This window comes from Rhinoraja longicauda, chromosome 25, assembly GCF_053455715.1.
Source record: "Rhinoraja longicauda isolate Sanriku21f chromosome 25, sRhiLon1.1, whole genome shotgun sequence".
Taxonomy (NCBI): Eukaryota; Metazoa; Chordata; class Chondrichthyes; order Rajiformes; family Arhynchobatidae; genus Rhinoraja; species Rhinoraja longicauda.
In genome coordinates, this window is record NC_135977.1 from 8,096,567 (window position 1) to 8,113,434 (window position 16,868).

At 48.9% G+C, this 16,868-nt stretch overlaps 1 protein-coding gene across 2 annotated transcripts in view; it reads left to right on the top strand.

Annotated features, from left to right (window-relative positions):
- inpp5jb (inositol polyphosphate-5-phosphatase Jb) overlaps positions 1–16,868 on the top strand; it is a 69,790-nt gene that overhangs the window by 34,088 nt on the left and 18,834 nt on the right. For both annotated transcript variants that reach the window (XM_078421887.1, XM_078421888.1), the window contains exons 4-7: positions 6,813–6,921; positions 7,846–7,962; positions 11,479–11,654; positions 13,081–13,192. In XM_078421887.1, the coding sequence (XP_078278013.1) occupies positions 6,813–6,921; positions 7,846–7,962; positions 11,479–11,654; positions 13,081–13,192 (514 nt within the window). The remainder of the gene's footprint in view (positions 1–6,812; positions 6,922–7,845; positions 7,963–11,478; positions 11,655–13,080; positions 13,193–16,868) is intronic.

Here is a 16,868-nt window from a genome sequence, read left to right on the forward strand (position 1 = left end):
GAGTGGGTGACGTTTCGGGTCGAGACCCTTCTACATACAGACTGATAGAAGGGAGGTTGGTTTGTGTGTTGGCCTGGGCTGCGTCCACAATTCGCTGCAATTTCTCGCGGTCTTGGATTGAGCTGTTCCCAAACTCCCATGGAGTACACAATCATGAGCGGAGTTTCAGTTTGACTCACCCACCCACTGCCTCCGCTAAATACTTCACTCTGCCTTGAACACCAGCCTCAACTGTGCTTATCAATATCCACAGCATTCATGACTATTGATGTGACAGAGCTCTCAAGCTGCCAGTTCAACGAGGAAAAGACTTGGGTGGCCCAATTATCCACACCGTTAAAAGATTGGCAAGTCGCAACAGTGTTTTGCATTTCAGTACCGAGATGGCAGACCTGAAAAGTGTAACACCCGAGGTCTTCACATTTCCAGAGAGCAAAACCAGTTATTGGCTAATATAAAGCCGATGAATCGGGCTGCCCAGTGGCCCAGCGGTAGAGCTGCTGCCTTACAGCACCAGGGTCCCGGGTTCCATCCTGACGACAGGTGCGGTCCGTGTGCTGTTTGTACATTCTCCCCGTCACCATACGGATTTTCTCCGGTTTCCTCTCACGTTCTAAAGACGTACATGTTTGTAGGTCAATTGGCTTCTGCAAATCGTCCCTAGCATGGAGGATGGAATGGAACGAGTGTACGGCTGATTGCTGGTCAGCACAGGTGTGAACGCCAAAGTTAAGCATGCTCTTGCACCATTATAGTGTCTAGTTTACACAGGCACAGTGGGCCGAAGGGCCTACGTCCATGCTGTAATAAGCATTTATAGTCTGCATATGAACCCGTAGAAGGGTCCTGATCCTTATCTACGTCACCTACCCCTCTTCTCCAGAGATGTTGCCTGACCCGTTGAATTACTCCTGCACTTTGTGCCTTCTTTTGCAAGCCAGCATCTGCAGTTCCTTGTTTCCAACTGAGCACTTATATATCAGGTTGCTAATTGACATTCATTCGACTAAACAGGAAAGCATCAAAAGCAAGATCAGTCCGGAGAAAGGTCCTGACTAAAACATCTGTAGATTCCCTCCACAGATGCTGCCTGACCCACCGAGATTTTTGCTCAAGAATCTTAAAGTTCGTTAGGTTTTGTACCAATAGGGGATGAATAAGTGGCAAAGAAAGTAAGCAAAATATTGGATATTTGTTCGATGCAGCCAGCCCCATTGCAACAAGTACCTTGTGAGAATTTGTTATGTTAATGGTGCCGTTTGAATGTGATTTGTTATAATGGTGCCGTTTGAATGTGATTTGCTCTGGTTGTGGAGTTAATGCTGTCATGCTTGATCTGAACACTCTCTTGCACTTAGGACTGAAAGGCATTAGGAGTAATTTAGGAGAGGAGTGTGTCAGAGACACGGGGATATAAACAGGGAGAGAAAATACCACCAGAGAGAGTGAGGGAGAGGTGGTGGAGCAGCTTTGTGGGAGATGTGAGGGGGGGGAGGGGAAGACAATGGGGGGATCGCCGTGAGAGACGGTGGGAGAACAGAGGAGGACCCGGTGTGGGGGGGGGGGACTCTAGTTTTAGAATCCTCTGCCCAGGGGATAAGCCTGTTTTTGTTTGTTTGTTTGTTCGTTCCGTGTTCCTGTGCACACGGCAGCCAGCCAACAGTCGCGTGTCGTTTTTTTTTCACTTGTCATTTAATTTTAGCTTCAAGTTTTCGTGTACCTTGTTGTGTGTTGTGACTGTTGGCAGACCAATTTCCCACCGGGGATGAATAAAGTTCTATCGTATCGTATCGTATCGTACCGTACAGGGAGGCACGATGAAGATAAGCAGCATCAGAAAAGGAATTGGAGAACGTGCGGCATGGTGGCGCAGGGATAGAGTTGCTGCCTCACAGCGCCAGAGACCCGGGTTCGATCCTGACTACGGGCGCTGTCTGTGCAGGGTTTGGACGTTCTCCCTGTGACCTGTGTGGGTTTTCTCCAGGTGCTCCGGTTTCCTCCCACACTCCAAAAAGACGTACTGGTTTGTAGTCTCATAGGCATCGGTAACATTGTAGGTTTTCCCGAGTGTGTGTGTAGGATAATGTTAATGTGCGGGGATCGCTGGTCGGCGCGGACTCGGTGGGCCAAAGGGCCTGTTTCCGTGCTGTATCTTAGAACCGAACTACACTAAAAGAACTAAACTGAACTAAACAGATGAGCAGTAGGGATATATTCTCGAGTGCTTGCAAAAGCACAGGAGATTAGTAGCAACATAACAGATTGTGGGTTACATGGCCTGTGATCTTGCTGTGAAGTAGGACACCTTCCAGCTATGAAAAATGCAGTGGGAGACCACGTGCTCAGATTAAAAAACATCGCAGGCTGGATAATCTCCCCTCACTGCTACCTTCTATTCTTTTTTTAGTTTAGTTTAGAGATACAGCGCGGAAACGTGCCCTTCAGCACACTGAGTCCGCGTCGTCCAGCGACCCCGCACATTAACACTATCCTACACACACACGCTAGGGACAATTTAACATTTTATACCAAGCCAATCAACCTACAAACCTGTGCGTCTTTGGGTGTGTGGGGGGAAACCGAAGGTCTCGGAGAAAACCCACGCAGGCCATGGGGAGCACATACAAACTCCACACAGACAGCACCCGTAGTCAGGATAGAACCTGGGTCTCTGGTGCTGTAAAGCAGCAACTCTACCCCTGCGCCACCGCTCCTACGTCTGGGAATAGGAAAGGAAATGGAAGGTAGCAATATCTTCCATTCCTTTGTAGAAACGAGGAACTGCAGATAGTGGTTTCCAGCCAATATTAATTTGATAAAGATAGAGAATTTTAGGGTAGGTCCATTTTTACCATTTTGTAGCAACATTTACTATCTTTCAGCACAGATCAGATGTAATCATTATAGGAGTGGCACAGTGGTGCAACTGGTAGAGCCACTGCCTCACAGCGCCAGAGACCCCGGTTCAATCCTGACCTCAGGTGGAGTTTGCACGTTCTGTTCTCCCTGTGACCAAGTGGGTTTCCTCCAGGTGCTCTGGTTTCCACCTAAACACCAAAGACGTGCAGGTTTGTAGGTAAACTGGCCTCTGTAAATTGTCCCTGGTGTGTAGGGAGTGAATGTGAATGTGGGATAACATAGAACTAGTGTGGTGGGTGATTGATGGTTGGTGTGGACCCGGTGGGCCCAAAGGCCTGTTTTCAAGCTGTGTCCTTCAATAAATAAATCATTAAAAACATATAATCCAAAACAAAGCTATTCTGTTCCTGTTGCCTGTGCTGGCTCTTTGCACAAGTTATTTAGATAGTCCCACTGTCCTGTTCTCTCCCCATAACCCAGCTATATTCATTCCACTTACCCGCACTTAGCCCGTATCCCTCCAAACCAGTCCTATCCATGTACCTGTCTGACTGTTTCTTAAACATTGTGATAGTCTCAGCCTCAACTACCCCCTCTGGCAGCTCATTCCATACACCCACCACCCTCTGTGTGAAAACGTTACCCCTCAGATTCCTATTAAATCTTTCCCCCCCTCACCTTAAACCTATGTCCTCTGGTCCATGTTTGCCTATCTTTGGTTAAATCAGCATCTGCAGTTCCTTCCTACACAAACATATAAAGGGCACTTATTTGGTTCAGTAACCCCATTGTATGAAAACAGCCTGCAAAATTAATAATAGAGAATCATAGCCTGCATGCCTATCCTCCCCTACAGCTTGCCCCTGTCAACAAAGCTGGAACCTTGCACAGAATTGCTATGAAGTGTAGCCACCGTGGTATATCGGTAAACAGTACACTGATTCTTCTCACAGTGGAGTCCTTCAGTTTATTTCTGTGATACTGGTTCTTCACACCTGGAGCTAGGGTTGCCAACTGTTCTGTATTAGCCGGGACATCCCATATTTTGGGCTAAATTGGCATGTCCCGTACGGGACCGCCCTTGTCCTGTATTAGGCCCGGGAGGTGCTGTAGGCCCGGACGCTGTAGGCCCGGACAATGTAGTAGGAAAAAAACTGCAGATGCTGGTTAAAATCTGTGCCTACCTTCCGGACAGTGTAGGTGTGGACAGTGTAGGTCAGGAGGCCCGGGCGCTGCGTAATGGAGGTTGCATAGCAACCCGCCTCCCGGCCCGGGCAGCCGCCATTGGTGGAGTGGGAGCATGTGGCCGCTGGCTGGGTGAGGTCACGTGGGGCACGGGGCGGTGACGTCACTTTGTCCCGTATTTGGGGGTGCTATAGTTGGCAACCCTACCTGGAGCACACCCTACTTTTACAGAGGTCAATTTACCTACAAACCTGCACGTCTTTGGGATGCGTAGGAAGGAACTGCAGATGCTGGTTTAAACCCAAGATAGACACAAACGAGAAGCTGGTGCGACTTGGGTGGGGGAGGGATGGAGAGAGAGGGAATGCCAGGGTTACTTGAAGTTAGAGAAATCTGCAGAGCTATGAGTTTTGATTTTTCTAACTTCAAGTAACCCCTGCATTCCCCCTCTCTCTCTCTCTAACTCTCCCCCATCCAAGTCGCACCAGCTTCTCGTTTCCACCCAACAAACACCTTACAACGGCCTGCTTCCTTTATCATCGTTACTTTTTTGTACATCTTTCACTCATTGTGTTGTATCTCTATGCATTATCGTCTCTATCTCTCATTTCCCTTTCCCCGTGACTTTCATCTGAAGAAGGGTCTCGACCCGAAACGTCACCCATTCCTTCTCTCCAGAGATGCTGCCTGACCTGCTGAGTCACTCCAGCTTTTTCTGTCTACTTTGGGACGTCCCTGCAAACTCCGCACAGGCAGCACCCGAGGTCAGGATCGAACCCGGGTCTCTGGTGCTGTGAGGCTGCAGCTGCCCCAGAAATAAATGCTCCCACTTTAGGTGTTGACTTGTCTGTTCTCCCCAGTAATTACTGTTACACTATTGTCTATTAAAAATGCCAGGAATAAATTTGCTGTTATTTGTGATTGTTTCTAGTTTTTCCTGTTCCAGAAATAATGCTAACAAAGCCTGCTGCTGCCATTTCCCGCCTCCTGACATCACCCTCCCGCTGAATGTATTTCAGAGTAGTTCCCCCTGAATTAGCGGTGCTAATCCTGCCACAGGCTACTGGAATTTAGTTTAGAGATACAGCGCGGAAACAGGCCCTTCGGCCCACCGAGTCCGTGCCGACCACCGATCACCCCTTACACTAACACGACCCTACACACCAGGGACATTTACAATCTTTAACGAAGACATTGAACCTACAAACCTGCACGTCTTTGGAGTGTGGGGGGGAAACCGGAGCCCCTGGAGAAAACCCACGCGGTCACGGGGAGAGCATGCAAACTCCATACAGCCAGCACCCGTGGTCAGGATGGAACCCGGGTCTCTGGCACTGTGAGGCAGCAGCTCTACCGCTGCGCCACAGTGTGGCAATGCCGCCCAACGTTGTTTGGACTGAGGGAGCCAGTATCAAGCACCGCCCAAAGTGCACGAGGGCAGCGCGGTGGCACAGCGGAAGATTTGCTGCCTTATGGCACTTACAGCGTTGGATCCCAACTATGAGTGCTGTCTGTACGGAGTTTGTACGTTCTCCCCGTGACCTGCGTGGGTTTTCTCCGAGATCTTCGGTTTCCTCCCACACTCCAAAAACGTGCAGGTTTGTAGGTTATTTGGCTTGGTAAAATTGTCCCTAGTGTGCGTAGGGTAATGTTAATGAGCGGGGATCGCTGGTCGGCACGGACTCGGTGGGCCGAAGGGCCTGTTTCCGCGCTGTGTCTCTAAATTTGCCCCCTTCTCTACACTGAACAATTTGCCAGGGTCTCTCTCCAAGTCGCCGCCAAACATTTGTTTATTTGCTGCTTTTTAATCCTGGATCGTTGGAAACTGCACAATTAAACTCCTGGGCTTTTGATCTCTTTCTTCTGCAGGGCAGCAATCTGCTCCAGGTGTGGCTCCCTGCGACTCCTTTGAAAGTGGTCTTTAAAATTGTCACAAAACCTCACACTGTTTGTTTTAATGAATTCAAACTGCCTGCTGCGCCCCCAGCCATCTAGCTTAAATCTCTGCACCGTTCCAAGAACTTAAAGGCGCACTTTTAAAGTTTCTATCGGAGTAGTGGTTCCCCTCTTGTTCAGATAAACCACGGTTTATTGTTGGGTTCACGAAGGCTTGAAATTCGGGAGTCAGAGACCTACCTTGCAATGTTATGAAAGAGCCTTTGGACTTTAGACTTTGTGAGATAAAGCGCGGAAACAGGTCCTGCAGCCCACCGAGTCCGCGCCGAGACCAGCGAGCACTACCCCTCACACGAGGGACAATTTACAATTTTACCAAAGCACGGAGTTTGTACGTTCTCCCTGTAAACCGCGTGCATTTACTCCGGGCGCTCCGTTTTCCTCCCACACTCCAAAGACGTGCAGGTTTGTCGGTCAATTGGCCTCTCTGTAAATTTCCCCCAATGCACAGGGTGGGCTGGCATAGCATAGAACTATTGTACAGGTGTTTGGTGGCTGGCATGGACTCGGTGGGCCGAAGGGCCGGTTTCCACGCTCTAAAAATTGAACCTACACATAAAGTCAATCACAGGGAAGAGGAGGTGGAAGTCTGACAGCAACTCCAAGTCCCTGTGCTGGGGATATACATCCCATTAAAACGTGATAGACACAAAATGCTTGGAGTAACTCAGCGGGTCAGGCAGCATCTCTGGAGATACCTATTCCTTTTCCTATTCCTGCCTGACCCGCAGAGTTACTCCAACCTCGGTGTAAAGCATCATCTGCAGTTCCTCCCTACACAACTAAAACATGTCGTGTGTTTGTGCTTGAAGTTTGCAGGAAGTGAACTCCATGATTAATAAAAGACTGAAGGACGCCATCTTCACCGACCAATGGAGCGAGCTCTTTATGGACACTCTTCGTCCCTTTGGTTACGTGTTGGTAAGTTTAAATTGTATATTACAATTTGTTACAAGGGATATTGGCCCTCGTGACTTCCCTTGTTAAGAGTGCGGCACGGTGGCGCAGCGGTAGAGTTGCTGGCTTTCAGCGCCAGAGACCCGGGTTCGATCCTCACTACGGGTGCTGTCTGTACGGAGTTTGCACGTTATCTGCGTGGGTTTCCCCCGGTGCTCTGGTTTCCTCCCACACGCCAAAGACCTACAAGGTTGTAGGTTAGTTTGGCTTTGGTAAAAATTGTAACATTGTCCTTGGTGTGTAGGATAGTGCTAGTGTGCAGGGATCGCTGGTCGGCGTGGACTCGGTGGGCCGAATGGTCTGTTTCCGCGCTGTATCTCTAAACTAAACTAAACTAAAAACAAAACTAAACTGAAACCCTCTAATCCAAGTAAGATTCTGGTAAACCTCCTCTGCATCCTCTCCAAAGCTCCACACGGGGCGACCAGAACTGCACGCAGTACTCCAAATGACTGGAGCATTGTGAGACATATCGTGGGCATAGAGGTGCTTCATAGAAGGTGCTTCATCAGTTCTTCCACTTTTCCAGTGATATCTCCATGTTAAAATGAAATATCAGGTAGTGTTACTCATCTAGTGAAACTGAGATGAGGAAAAACTTCTTCACCCAGAGATTTGTGAATCTGTGGAACTCTCTGCCACAGAAGGCAGTGGAGGCCAATTCACTGGATGTATTCAAGAGAGAGTTAGATATAGCTCTGAGGGCTAACGGAATCAAGGGATATGGGGAGAAAGCAGGAACGGGGCACTGATTTTGGAGGATCAGCCATGATCATATTGAATGATCGAACATTATTTTTTAATGTTTTCTATGTTTCTATGTTTTTCTAATATAACATTGACGGATATTGCTATGATTAAAAACATCTCGATTTCCTCCTGGCACAGCTAACCTCTGAGAGGATGCAAGGACAGTTGCTCTTGGTGTTTGTCAAATACTATCTCCTGCCAAACCTGCAAGATATCCAGACCAACTGCACCAGGACGGGACTTGGTGGATACTGGGTAAGCATCACAATTCAAATGGATAGATGTCTTTGGAGGAATTATTTAGTTAAGAGTTTGGAGGTACAGCATGGAAACAGGCCCTTCGGCCCACCGAGTCCACGCCGACCATCGATCACCCATTCCCACTGGTCCTATGCTCTCCCTCTTTCCCATCCACTCCCTAAACACTGGGGGCAGTTAACCTACATAACCGATTTATTCACAAAATGCTGGAGTAACTCAGCAGGTCAGGCAGCATCTCGGGAGAGAAGGAATGGGTGACGTTTCGGGTCGAGACCCTTCTTCAGACTGATGTCGGGGGTGGGACAAAGGAAGGATATAGGTGGAGACAGGAAGATAGAGGGAGATCTGGGAAGGAGGAGGGGAAGGGAGGGACAGAGGAGCTATCTTTAACCTACATAACCGTGTGCCTTTGAGATGTGGGAGAAACCTGAGCACCAGTAGGAAACCCACGTGGTCACGGCGTATGTGTTGACTCCACACAGACAGCACCCGAGGTCAGGATCGAACCGGGGCTTAGTCTGTGCGCCTGAGTCTAATCCTAGTCAGCCTACACCATTCTGACTGCCTACCCTATGCCTGTTATAATTTTATATGCTTCTACCAAGTCTCCCCTCAACCTCTGACGTTCCAGAGAAAACTATCCAAGTTTATACAATCTCTCCATGAAGCTGAAACCTTCTAATCCAGGCAGCATTTTTGTAAACTTCCTCCGCGTCCTCTTCAAAGCCTCCGCATCCTTCCTGTAAAGTCTTCAGCCCGAAGAAGGGTCTCGACCCAAAACGTCACCCATCCCTTCTCTCCAGAGATGCTGTCAGGGGGTATGGGGAGAAGGCAGGAACGGGGTACTGATTGAGAATGATCAGCCATGATCACATTGAATGGCGGTGCTGGCTCGAAGGGCCGAATGGCCTACTCCTGCACCTATTGTCTATTGTCTGTCTGTCCCGCTGAGTTACTCCAGCTTTTTGTGTCTATCTTCGGTTTAAACCAGCATCTGCAGTTCCTTCCCACACATTACTTCTATCCCATCTGTGTCTTATGTACAAAATGTTTCTGCTTCGTATATATAAATCATGTATATGATATCATGTATATGCATCGTGTATATGAAGCAAATGCATCTGCTTCATATACATCTCGTTGATTGTGACTTCAACGGAGACTCCAATCACCAGCAATGCTCCAGTTCCTAAAATATCCATACTTTCCTCCCACCTCATCATGAAACAATAACAAATAAAATTAAAGATAAGACACAAAATGACAGAGACAGGCTCAGCGAGACAGGCAGCATCTTTGGAGGGAAGGAATGGGTGACGTTTTGGGTCGAGACCCTTCTTCAGACCCGAAACGTCACCCATTCCTTCTCCCCAGAGATGCTGCCTGTCCCGCTGAGTTGCTCCAGCATTTTGTGTCCATCTTCAGTTGAAACCAGCAGTTGAAACCAGCAATCTACAGTTCCTTCCTACATAAAAATATAAAATTAGCTCTAAGATAGATCTCAGCAAGATGTTCATTATGCAGTCAGCTATGAAGCATCCAGAAGTTGGCTTTGCTTCAGAATGTCAACAATCACTGTTACATGGTGATAACTGATCATTTTTCACGGTGCATTAGTTCAGAGACTACATGGTTACCTGCTCATTCACATTGTTCTGTTCTCATTTCTCCAATAGAAACAGCTCGCTAAGCCTGAGCTGTGAACATGAACCCAGGCACTAATTACTGTTTGCAGGCAGTTGAACCTATCCCGTGACGCACACTTGACAACACATGCGGTTTACACCGAAGATAGACACAAAGTGCCAGAGTAACTCAGCGGGCCAGGCAGCATCTCTGGAGAAAAGGAGGAGGTGATGTTTCGGGCCAAGGCCCTTCTTCAGACTGGGAATCAGGGGGGAGGGGGAAACTGGGGTTACGAAAAGGCTCAGAACAAACCAGAGCCGACACTGATGACCAAGGAAAGGCAGAGCCTGCAAAGCCTCCACACCCTGTAATGGGGTGACCAGAACTGCTGACAATACTCCAAATGAGGCCTAACCAAAGTCCTCCAAAGCTCCAGATTCAGGGCAGTCTATTCCCAGCTGTTTTCATGCAACTGAATCATCCTACCACAACTGGAGAGTAGTCCTGAACTTCTATCTACCTCATTGGTGACCCTCAGACTATCTTTGATCAGACATTACTTGGCTTTACCCTATACTAAACGTTATTCCCTTATCGTGTATCTGTACACTGTAAATGGCTCGACCTATACATTGTAAATCTCTCGATTGAAATCATGTATTGCCTTTCCGCTGACTGGTTAGCACGCAACAAAAGCTTTTCACTGTACCTCGGTACACGTGACAATAAACTAAACTGAACTGAACTAAGCTAAAGCCGCAGCATGTCTTCCTGGATACAATGGAATTAATTACTCCTAAATGGCATAGGAATGCAAAATTCCAATGTTTTTTTCCTACTAAGTCATCTATGTCCTGTGGCCTCTGACTACCCACCCTTTAGAGGGGCTAGATTGTACTTTGCTTATTGCAGTCACCCGTCACTTCCAGCCCTCTGCGCTGAGTGACGGAAGAGATGAGACTCTGGTGTTTCAGGGCCCACGGAAGTCGTAGAGTCACGGAAACAGCACGGTAAAACAGGCCCTTCGGCCCAACTTGCCCATGCCGACCAGCGGAGTCAGGGAGTATGGGGAGAGGGCAGGAACGGGGTACTGATTGTGAATGATCAGCCATGATCACATTGAATGGCGGTGCTGGCTCGAAGGGCCGAATGGCCAACTCCTGCACCTATTGTCTATTGCCTATTGCCCCATCTAAGCTAGTCCCACCACCCTCCATTTGGCCCACATCCCTCTAAACCTTTCCTATCCACGTATCTGTCCAGGTGCCATTATTATTTTGTTCGTACAGTACCTGCTTCAACTACCTCCTCTGGCAGCTTGTTCCATTTACCCACTACCCTGTGTGTGAAAAAAAATGTCCTTATGGTTCCTATTAAAATTTTCGCCTCTCACATTAAATCCAAATCCTCTGGTTGTTAATTCCTCTACTCTGGGTAAAAGACTCTATGCATTTACCTCACCTAATCCATATCTTCACCATGCACCACCCTTGCATTTCCTTCCTGCACATCCTCGTAGATCTTCTCTGCACTCTTTCCTGCTTAATGACGTGTAAGGATGTCAAGGGTTAATGGGGGAGAATGGCGTTGAGAGGGAAAGATAGATCAGCCATGTGTAGGAAGGAAATGCACATGATGGTTCAAACCGTAGAAGCAAATTGCTGGAGTAACTCAGAGGGACAGGCAGCATCTCTGGAGAGAAGGAATGGGTGACGTTTCGGGTCGAGACCCTTCTTCAGACCATCATTGGATCAGCCATGATTGAATGGCGGAGGAGACTTGATGGGCCGAATGGCCTGATTCCGCTCCTACAACTGACGGGCTTATGAACGCGTGGACTGAGTGCTGACGTCAGTGTCTGTGTTCTTGGACCTTGTGCCGCAGGGGAACAAGGGAGGGGTGAGCGCCAGGCTGTCGCTGTGCGGCCACATGATCTGTTTCCTCAACTGCCACCTGCCCGCTCACATGGAGAACGCCGAGCAGCGCATGGACGACTTTGAGAGCATCCTCCAGCTGCAGCAGTTCAACGGCCCCGTCGCCAGCGGCGTCCTCGACCACGAGTGAGTACCCGCAACACGCCAATGCAGCACTGCTCACACCCACTCATGCATCACCGCTAACACCCACTAATGCATCTGTGCTTACACTCAATAATGCATCACCGCTAATACGCACCAATCCATCGGCGCTTACACTCACTAATGCATCACTGTTGACACTCACTAATGCATCATTGCGGATACCCACTAATGCATCATTGCGGATACCCACTAATGCATCACTGCTATCACCCACTAATGCATCAGTGCTATCGCCCACTAATGCATCACTGCTAACAACAATGCATTACTGCTACATTCAACTGATGCAGCACTGCCAACACTGATGCATCACTGCTATCACCCACTAATGCATTAGCGCGACCACTCACTAATGCAACACCGCTAACACCAATGCATTACTGCTATAATCCACTAATGCATCGCTGCTAACACCCATTGCTGACACCAGTGGACTGGTCAATGGTGGTGCAGCAGTAGAGTTGCTGCCTTACAAAGCCAGATAACTCATTTTGATCCTGACTACGGGTGCTGTCTGTACAGAGTTGCCAGTGGAGGCAGTTGAGGCTGGTACTATCACGACATTTAAAAAACATTTGGACAGGTGCATGGATTGGAAAGGTTTAGAGGGGCGTGGGCCAAACACGGGCAGGTGGGGCTAGTTTAGATGGAGCATCTTGGTCGGCATGGGAACGTTGGGCCTAATGGCCTGTTTCCAGGCTGTATGATCCTATGACTCTAAACTAAACTAAATGATGATGGACGGGTGGCAGCAGATTGAGATCTGCCGAGATAATGACCTGGGAATTGGTGCGGATGGAAGTCACAGAGAAAGGTGAGGAAAGGTCTGATGGAATTTAAAAGTAGCAATGAGTGTTCAGGCTCAAAGAGGCGAGGGACGTGCGGCACGGTGGCGCAGCGGTAGAGTTGCTGCCTTACAGCGCCAGAGACCCGGGTTCCATCCTGACAACGGGTGCTGTCTGTATGAAGTTTGTACGTTCTCCGTGTGTGACCGCGTGGGTTTTCTCCGGGTGCTCCGGATTCCTCCCGCACTCCAAATATGTGCAGGTTTGCAGGTTAATTGACTTCGGTAAAATTGTAAATTGGCCCCAGTGTGTAGGATATGCACTATGGGGAGAAGGCAGGAGAATGGGGTTCGGAGCGAGAGATAGATCAGCCATGATTGAATGGCGGAGTAGACTTGATGGGCTGAATGGCCTAATACTGCACTTATCACTTACGATCTTATGATAGTGTTAGAGTGCGGGGATCGCTGGTCGGCGCGGACTTGGTGGGCCGAAGTGCCTGTTTCTGCGCGTATCTCTAAAAAAAAAGTGGAGGGAGGTGGGGGGGGGGGAGTGAGTGAGTGAAGGAGCCACTTTGTGATCCTTCTCATAACCTGTTGCTCCGTTGTGTTTCTGAACAGCGTTGTCTTTTGGTTTGGCGACCTGAACTTTCGAATCGAGCAGTACAACATTCGCTTCGTGAAAAATGCCATTGAAAAGAACAAGTTGGATGTTCTGTGGGGGAAGGATCAGGTACGATCAGTAACACAAACATTTCTCATATTCTGTCCACACGGGGAAGGAAGCCATTTGGCCCATTGAGTCCATGCCAGCTCTCGACGCAATCCCCTGAACCCAATCTCCATTGGTTTCCCCGCAAGCTATTCTCCCTCACGTGCCAGTAAGCTCCATGCTGATTCGCCCAACACCCACTTACACTCCGGGCCATTTACAGTAACCGATTAATGGGCCAAATTACCACATCAATGGGATGTCAGAGGAAACAGGAACTCGTGTGGTTGAACTGAGAACGTGCAAACTCCACAACGACAGCACCAGAGAGCAGCGGGTAGTCATGCTGTCCGAAGCCATCTGAAGTGTGGGGCAGCAGCACTACCTGCCGTGCCAACGTGCCAGCCTTTCAGTACAGGCACAAAATGCTGGAGTAACTCAGCGGAACAGGCAGCTGACGTTGCCTGGAGAGACGTTTCGGGTCGGGACCCTTCTTCAGAAGCCTTTCAGTCTTCCAGGTCTCAAACCCATCATTATTCGGACAAGGAAATGTCACGTTAGTGTCTTTGTGGATAGGAACCGTGTACTGGTGTCGTGTGACCGTGCTGGACTTCCCCTCCATTACATTTCAGATCGGACCCATCGTTTAGTTTCGAGATACAGAGCAGAAACAGGCCCTTCGGCCCACTGGGTCCGTGCCGACCAGCGATCCCCGCACACATTAACACTATCCTACACCCACTTGGGATAATTTTTACCTTTACCAAGCCAATTAACCTACAAACCTGTACGTCTTTGGAGTGTGGGAGGAAACCGAAGATCTCTGAGAAAACCCATGCAGATCAATAGACAATAGGTGCAGGAGTAGGCCATTCGGCCCTTCGAGCCAGCACCACCATTCAATGTGATCATGGCTGATCATTCTCAATCAGTACCCCGTTTCTGCCCTCTTGAAATAAATGCTAGCAATTAGTTTGCTGTCTTTATTCCGTTCATTCAGTGACTAGTGGGTTTAACAGCAAAACCACGGAGATCTGCCCTCTCCGTGCCCTTGGCCTAGCTTTACCTCCGTCAACTTCATCACAAACCTTCAGCTGCTCCTTTTGTCATTGCCTGAGGAAATGGGGCCGGATCGGCAGGTAAGTTGTCGTGGCAACGAGTCCATTTTTAGGAAATACAAAGAACTTTCAGGTGGCTTGAGGCTAAACAGAAACCGCTCCATCTTCCTGTCGAACTGGAATAAGTAGACCTCAGGGGTTGGAATAGGAGGGAATCAGTGCAGAAGCTTTGCAGCTCTGAAGTGAGAAGGGACAACTCTGTGCTCCAGGCCTACAGGCAGGGCCGTCATAACGCATGGGCCTGATGAGCCCTTGCCCGGGGGCCCCATGCTGATCTGTGTATGTTAAGTGACTTGCAATAAATAAATACTACTTTAAAAATGTAGGTTCAATAAGTGTTTTTTCGCAACATTTTTCAGTGCTTCTCACAGCGATCTGTAAGTGCTTTACGCAACAATGTAGCACCCTAAGTCCATCGCTAAGTGCTTTTCGGTAAGTGTTTTTCGCCGGCACTACAGGGGGGGGGAGCTGGTAGGGAAAGGGGGGTGGGGGAGAGTAACGGTGGGGGCCCCAGTACACTGCTTTGCCCGGGGGCCCATAATGCTGTAAAAACGGCCCTGCCTACAGGGTTCAAAGTGTGGTGCAGATCTCCCTTTACAAATGTCTTTATTTTTGGTTTTCTCCCCCTCTTTAATATGTCACTGCCCCTCATGGTTGCCACTGGATGTTCACTGCCTTCAAATGCAGATGGGACAGCTAGCTCTCTGTTCAATTGTTGGTGGCCTTGACAGACTTGCACATAGGAAGCTCCAAGTATTTTAACCCCATGTTAGGCTGCATTGTTCAGAACTAGATTAGACTTTCGCCACACAGCGCAGAAACAGATCCTTCAGCCCAGCGAATCTGCACTGACCAGTGATCCCCATACTCTAGCACTATCCTGCACACTAGGAACAATTTACAATTTTACCGAAGCCAATTAACATACAAGATAGACACAAAATGCTGGAGTAACTCGGGGGTCAGGCACTTACTCCAGCAATTTGTGTCTATCTTCGGTGTAAAGCAGCATCTGCAGTTCCTTATGCTCTCTTTATATATCTCCAGTTTCCCTTTCCCCTGACTCTCCGTCTGAAGAGGGGTCTCGACCCGAAACATCACCCATTCCTATTCTCCAGAGATGCTGCCCGTCCAGATGCTGAGTTACTCCAGCATTTTGTGTCTATCTGCAGTTCCTCCCGACACAACCTACAAACCTGTGCGGCTTTGTAATGTGGGAGGAAACCAGAGCACCCCGAGAAAACCCACGCAGGTCACGGGGAGAACGCGCATACTCCGTACAGACAGCACCCGTAGTCAGGATTGAACCCAGGTCTCTGGCGCTGTAAGGCAGCAACTCTACCGCTGCACAACCGTGCCACCCCAGAATTTTCATGGTTCTGGTGATTCTTGCCTCTAAGCCAAAAGATTGTGCATTTAAGTCCCCTTCCAATCTCAAACGCAAAAATATAGAAAATAGATGTAGGAGTAGGCCCTTCGGCCCTTTGAGCCAGTTCTGTCATTCTATCCAATCCTGGCTGATCCTTTATTGTAGTACCATATTACAGGGCATAGTACCATACTGTGGCACATTGGCGCAGCTAGTCGAGCTGCTGCCTCACAGCGCCAGAGACCCGGATTCGATCCTGACTGTGTGGAGTTTGCACGTTCTCCCTGTGACTGTTTGGGAGCTCCGGTTTCCTCCCACATCCCAAAGACGTGCGGGTGTGTAGGTTAATTGGCCCTCTGTAAAATTGAACCTAGTCTGTAGGGAGTGAATGACAAAGTGCGGTAACATAGAACTAGTGTGAATGTGTGATTGATGGTCGGCGTGGGCTCAGTGGACTGAAGGGCCTGTTTCCTTGTTGTATCTCTAAACTATTCATTCCCATTCACTCCCCATTTCCCTTGGTGTCCCAGAAGGCAGACAATCTGCTCCTGTACTGTGGAGGTACTGCCCTCTGGTGGTAGGATGATTGTTTGCTGATGAACTTAAATGACAGTATTTATTCACAAAATGCTGGAGTAACTCAGCAGGTCAGGCAGCATCTCAGGAGAGAAGGAATGGGCGACGTTTCGGGTCGAGACCCTTCTTCAGACAGATGTCAGGGGGGCGGGACAAAGGAAGTATATAGGTGGAGACAGGAAGACAGAGGGAGATCTGGGAAGGAGGAGGGGAAGAGAGGGACAGAGGAACTATCTAAAGTTGGATAAGTCAATGTTCATACCACTGGGCTGCAAGCTGCCCAGGCAAAATATGAGGTGCTGCTCCTCCAATTTCCGGTGGGCCTCACTATGGCACTGGAGGAGGCCCATGACAGAAAGGTCAGACTGGGAATGGGAGGGGGAGTTGAAGTGCTCAGCCACCAGGAGATCAGATTGGTTAACGCGGACCGAGCGCAGGTGTTGAGCGAAGCGATCGCCGAGCCTGCGTTTGGTTTCGCTGATGTAAATAAGTTGACATCTAGAGCAGCGGATGCAATAGATGAGTTTGGAGGAGGTGCAGGTGAACCTTTGTCTCACCTGGAAAAACTGTTTGGGTCCTTGGATGGAGTTGAGGGTGAAGGTGGAGACACCTTTGCACCAAATGCTGGGATCTT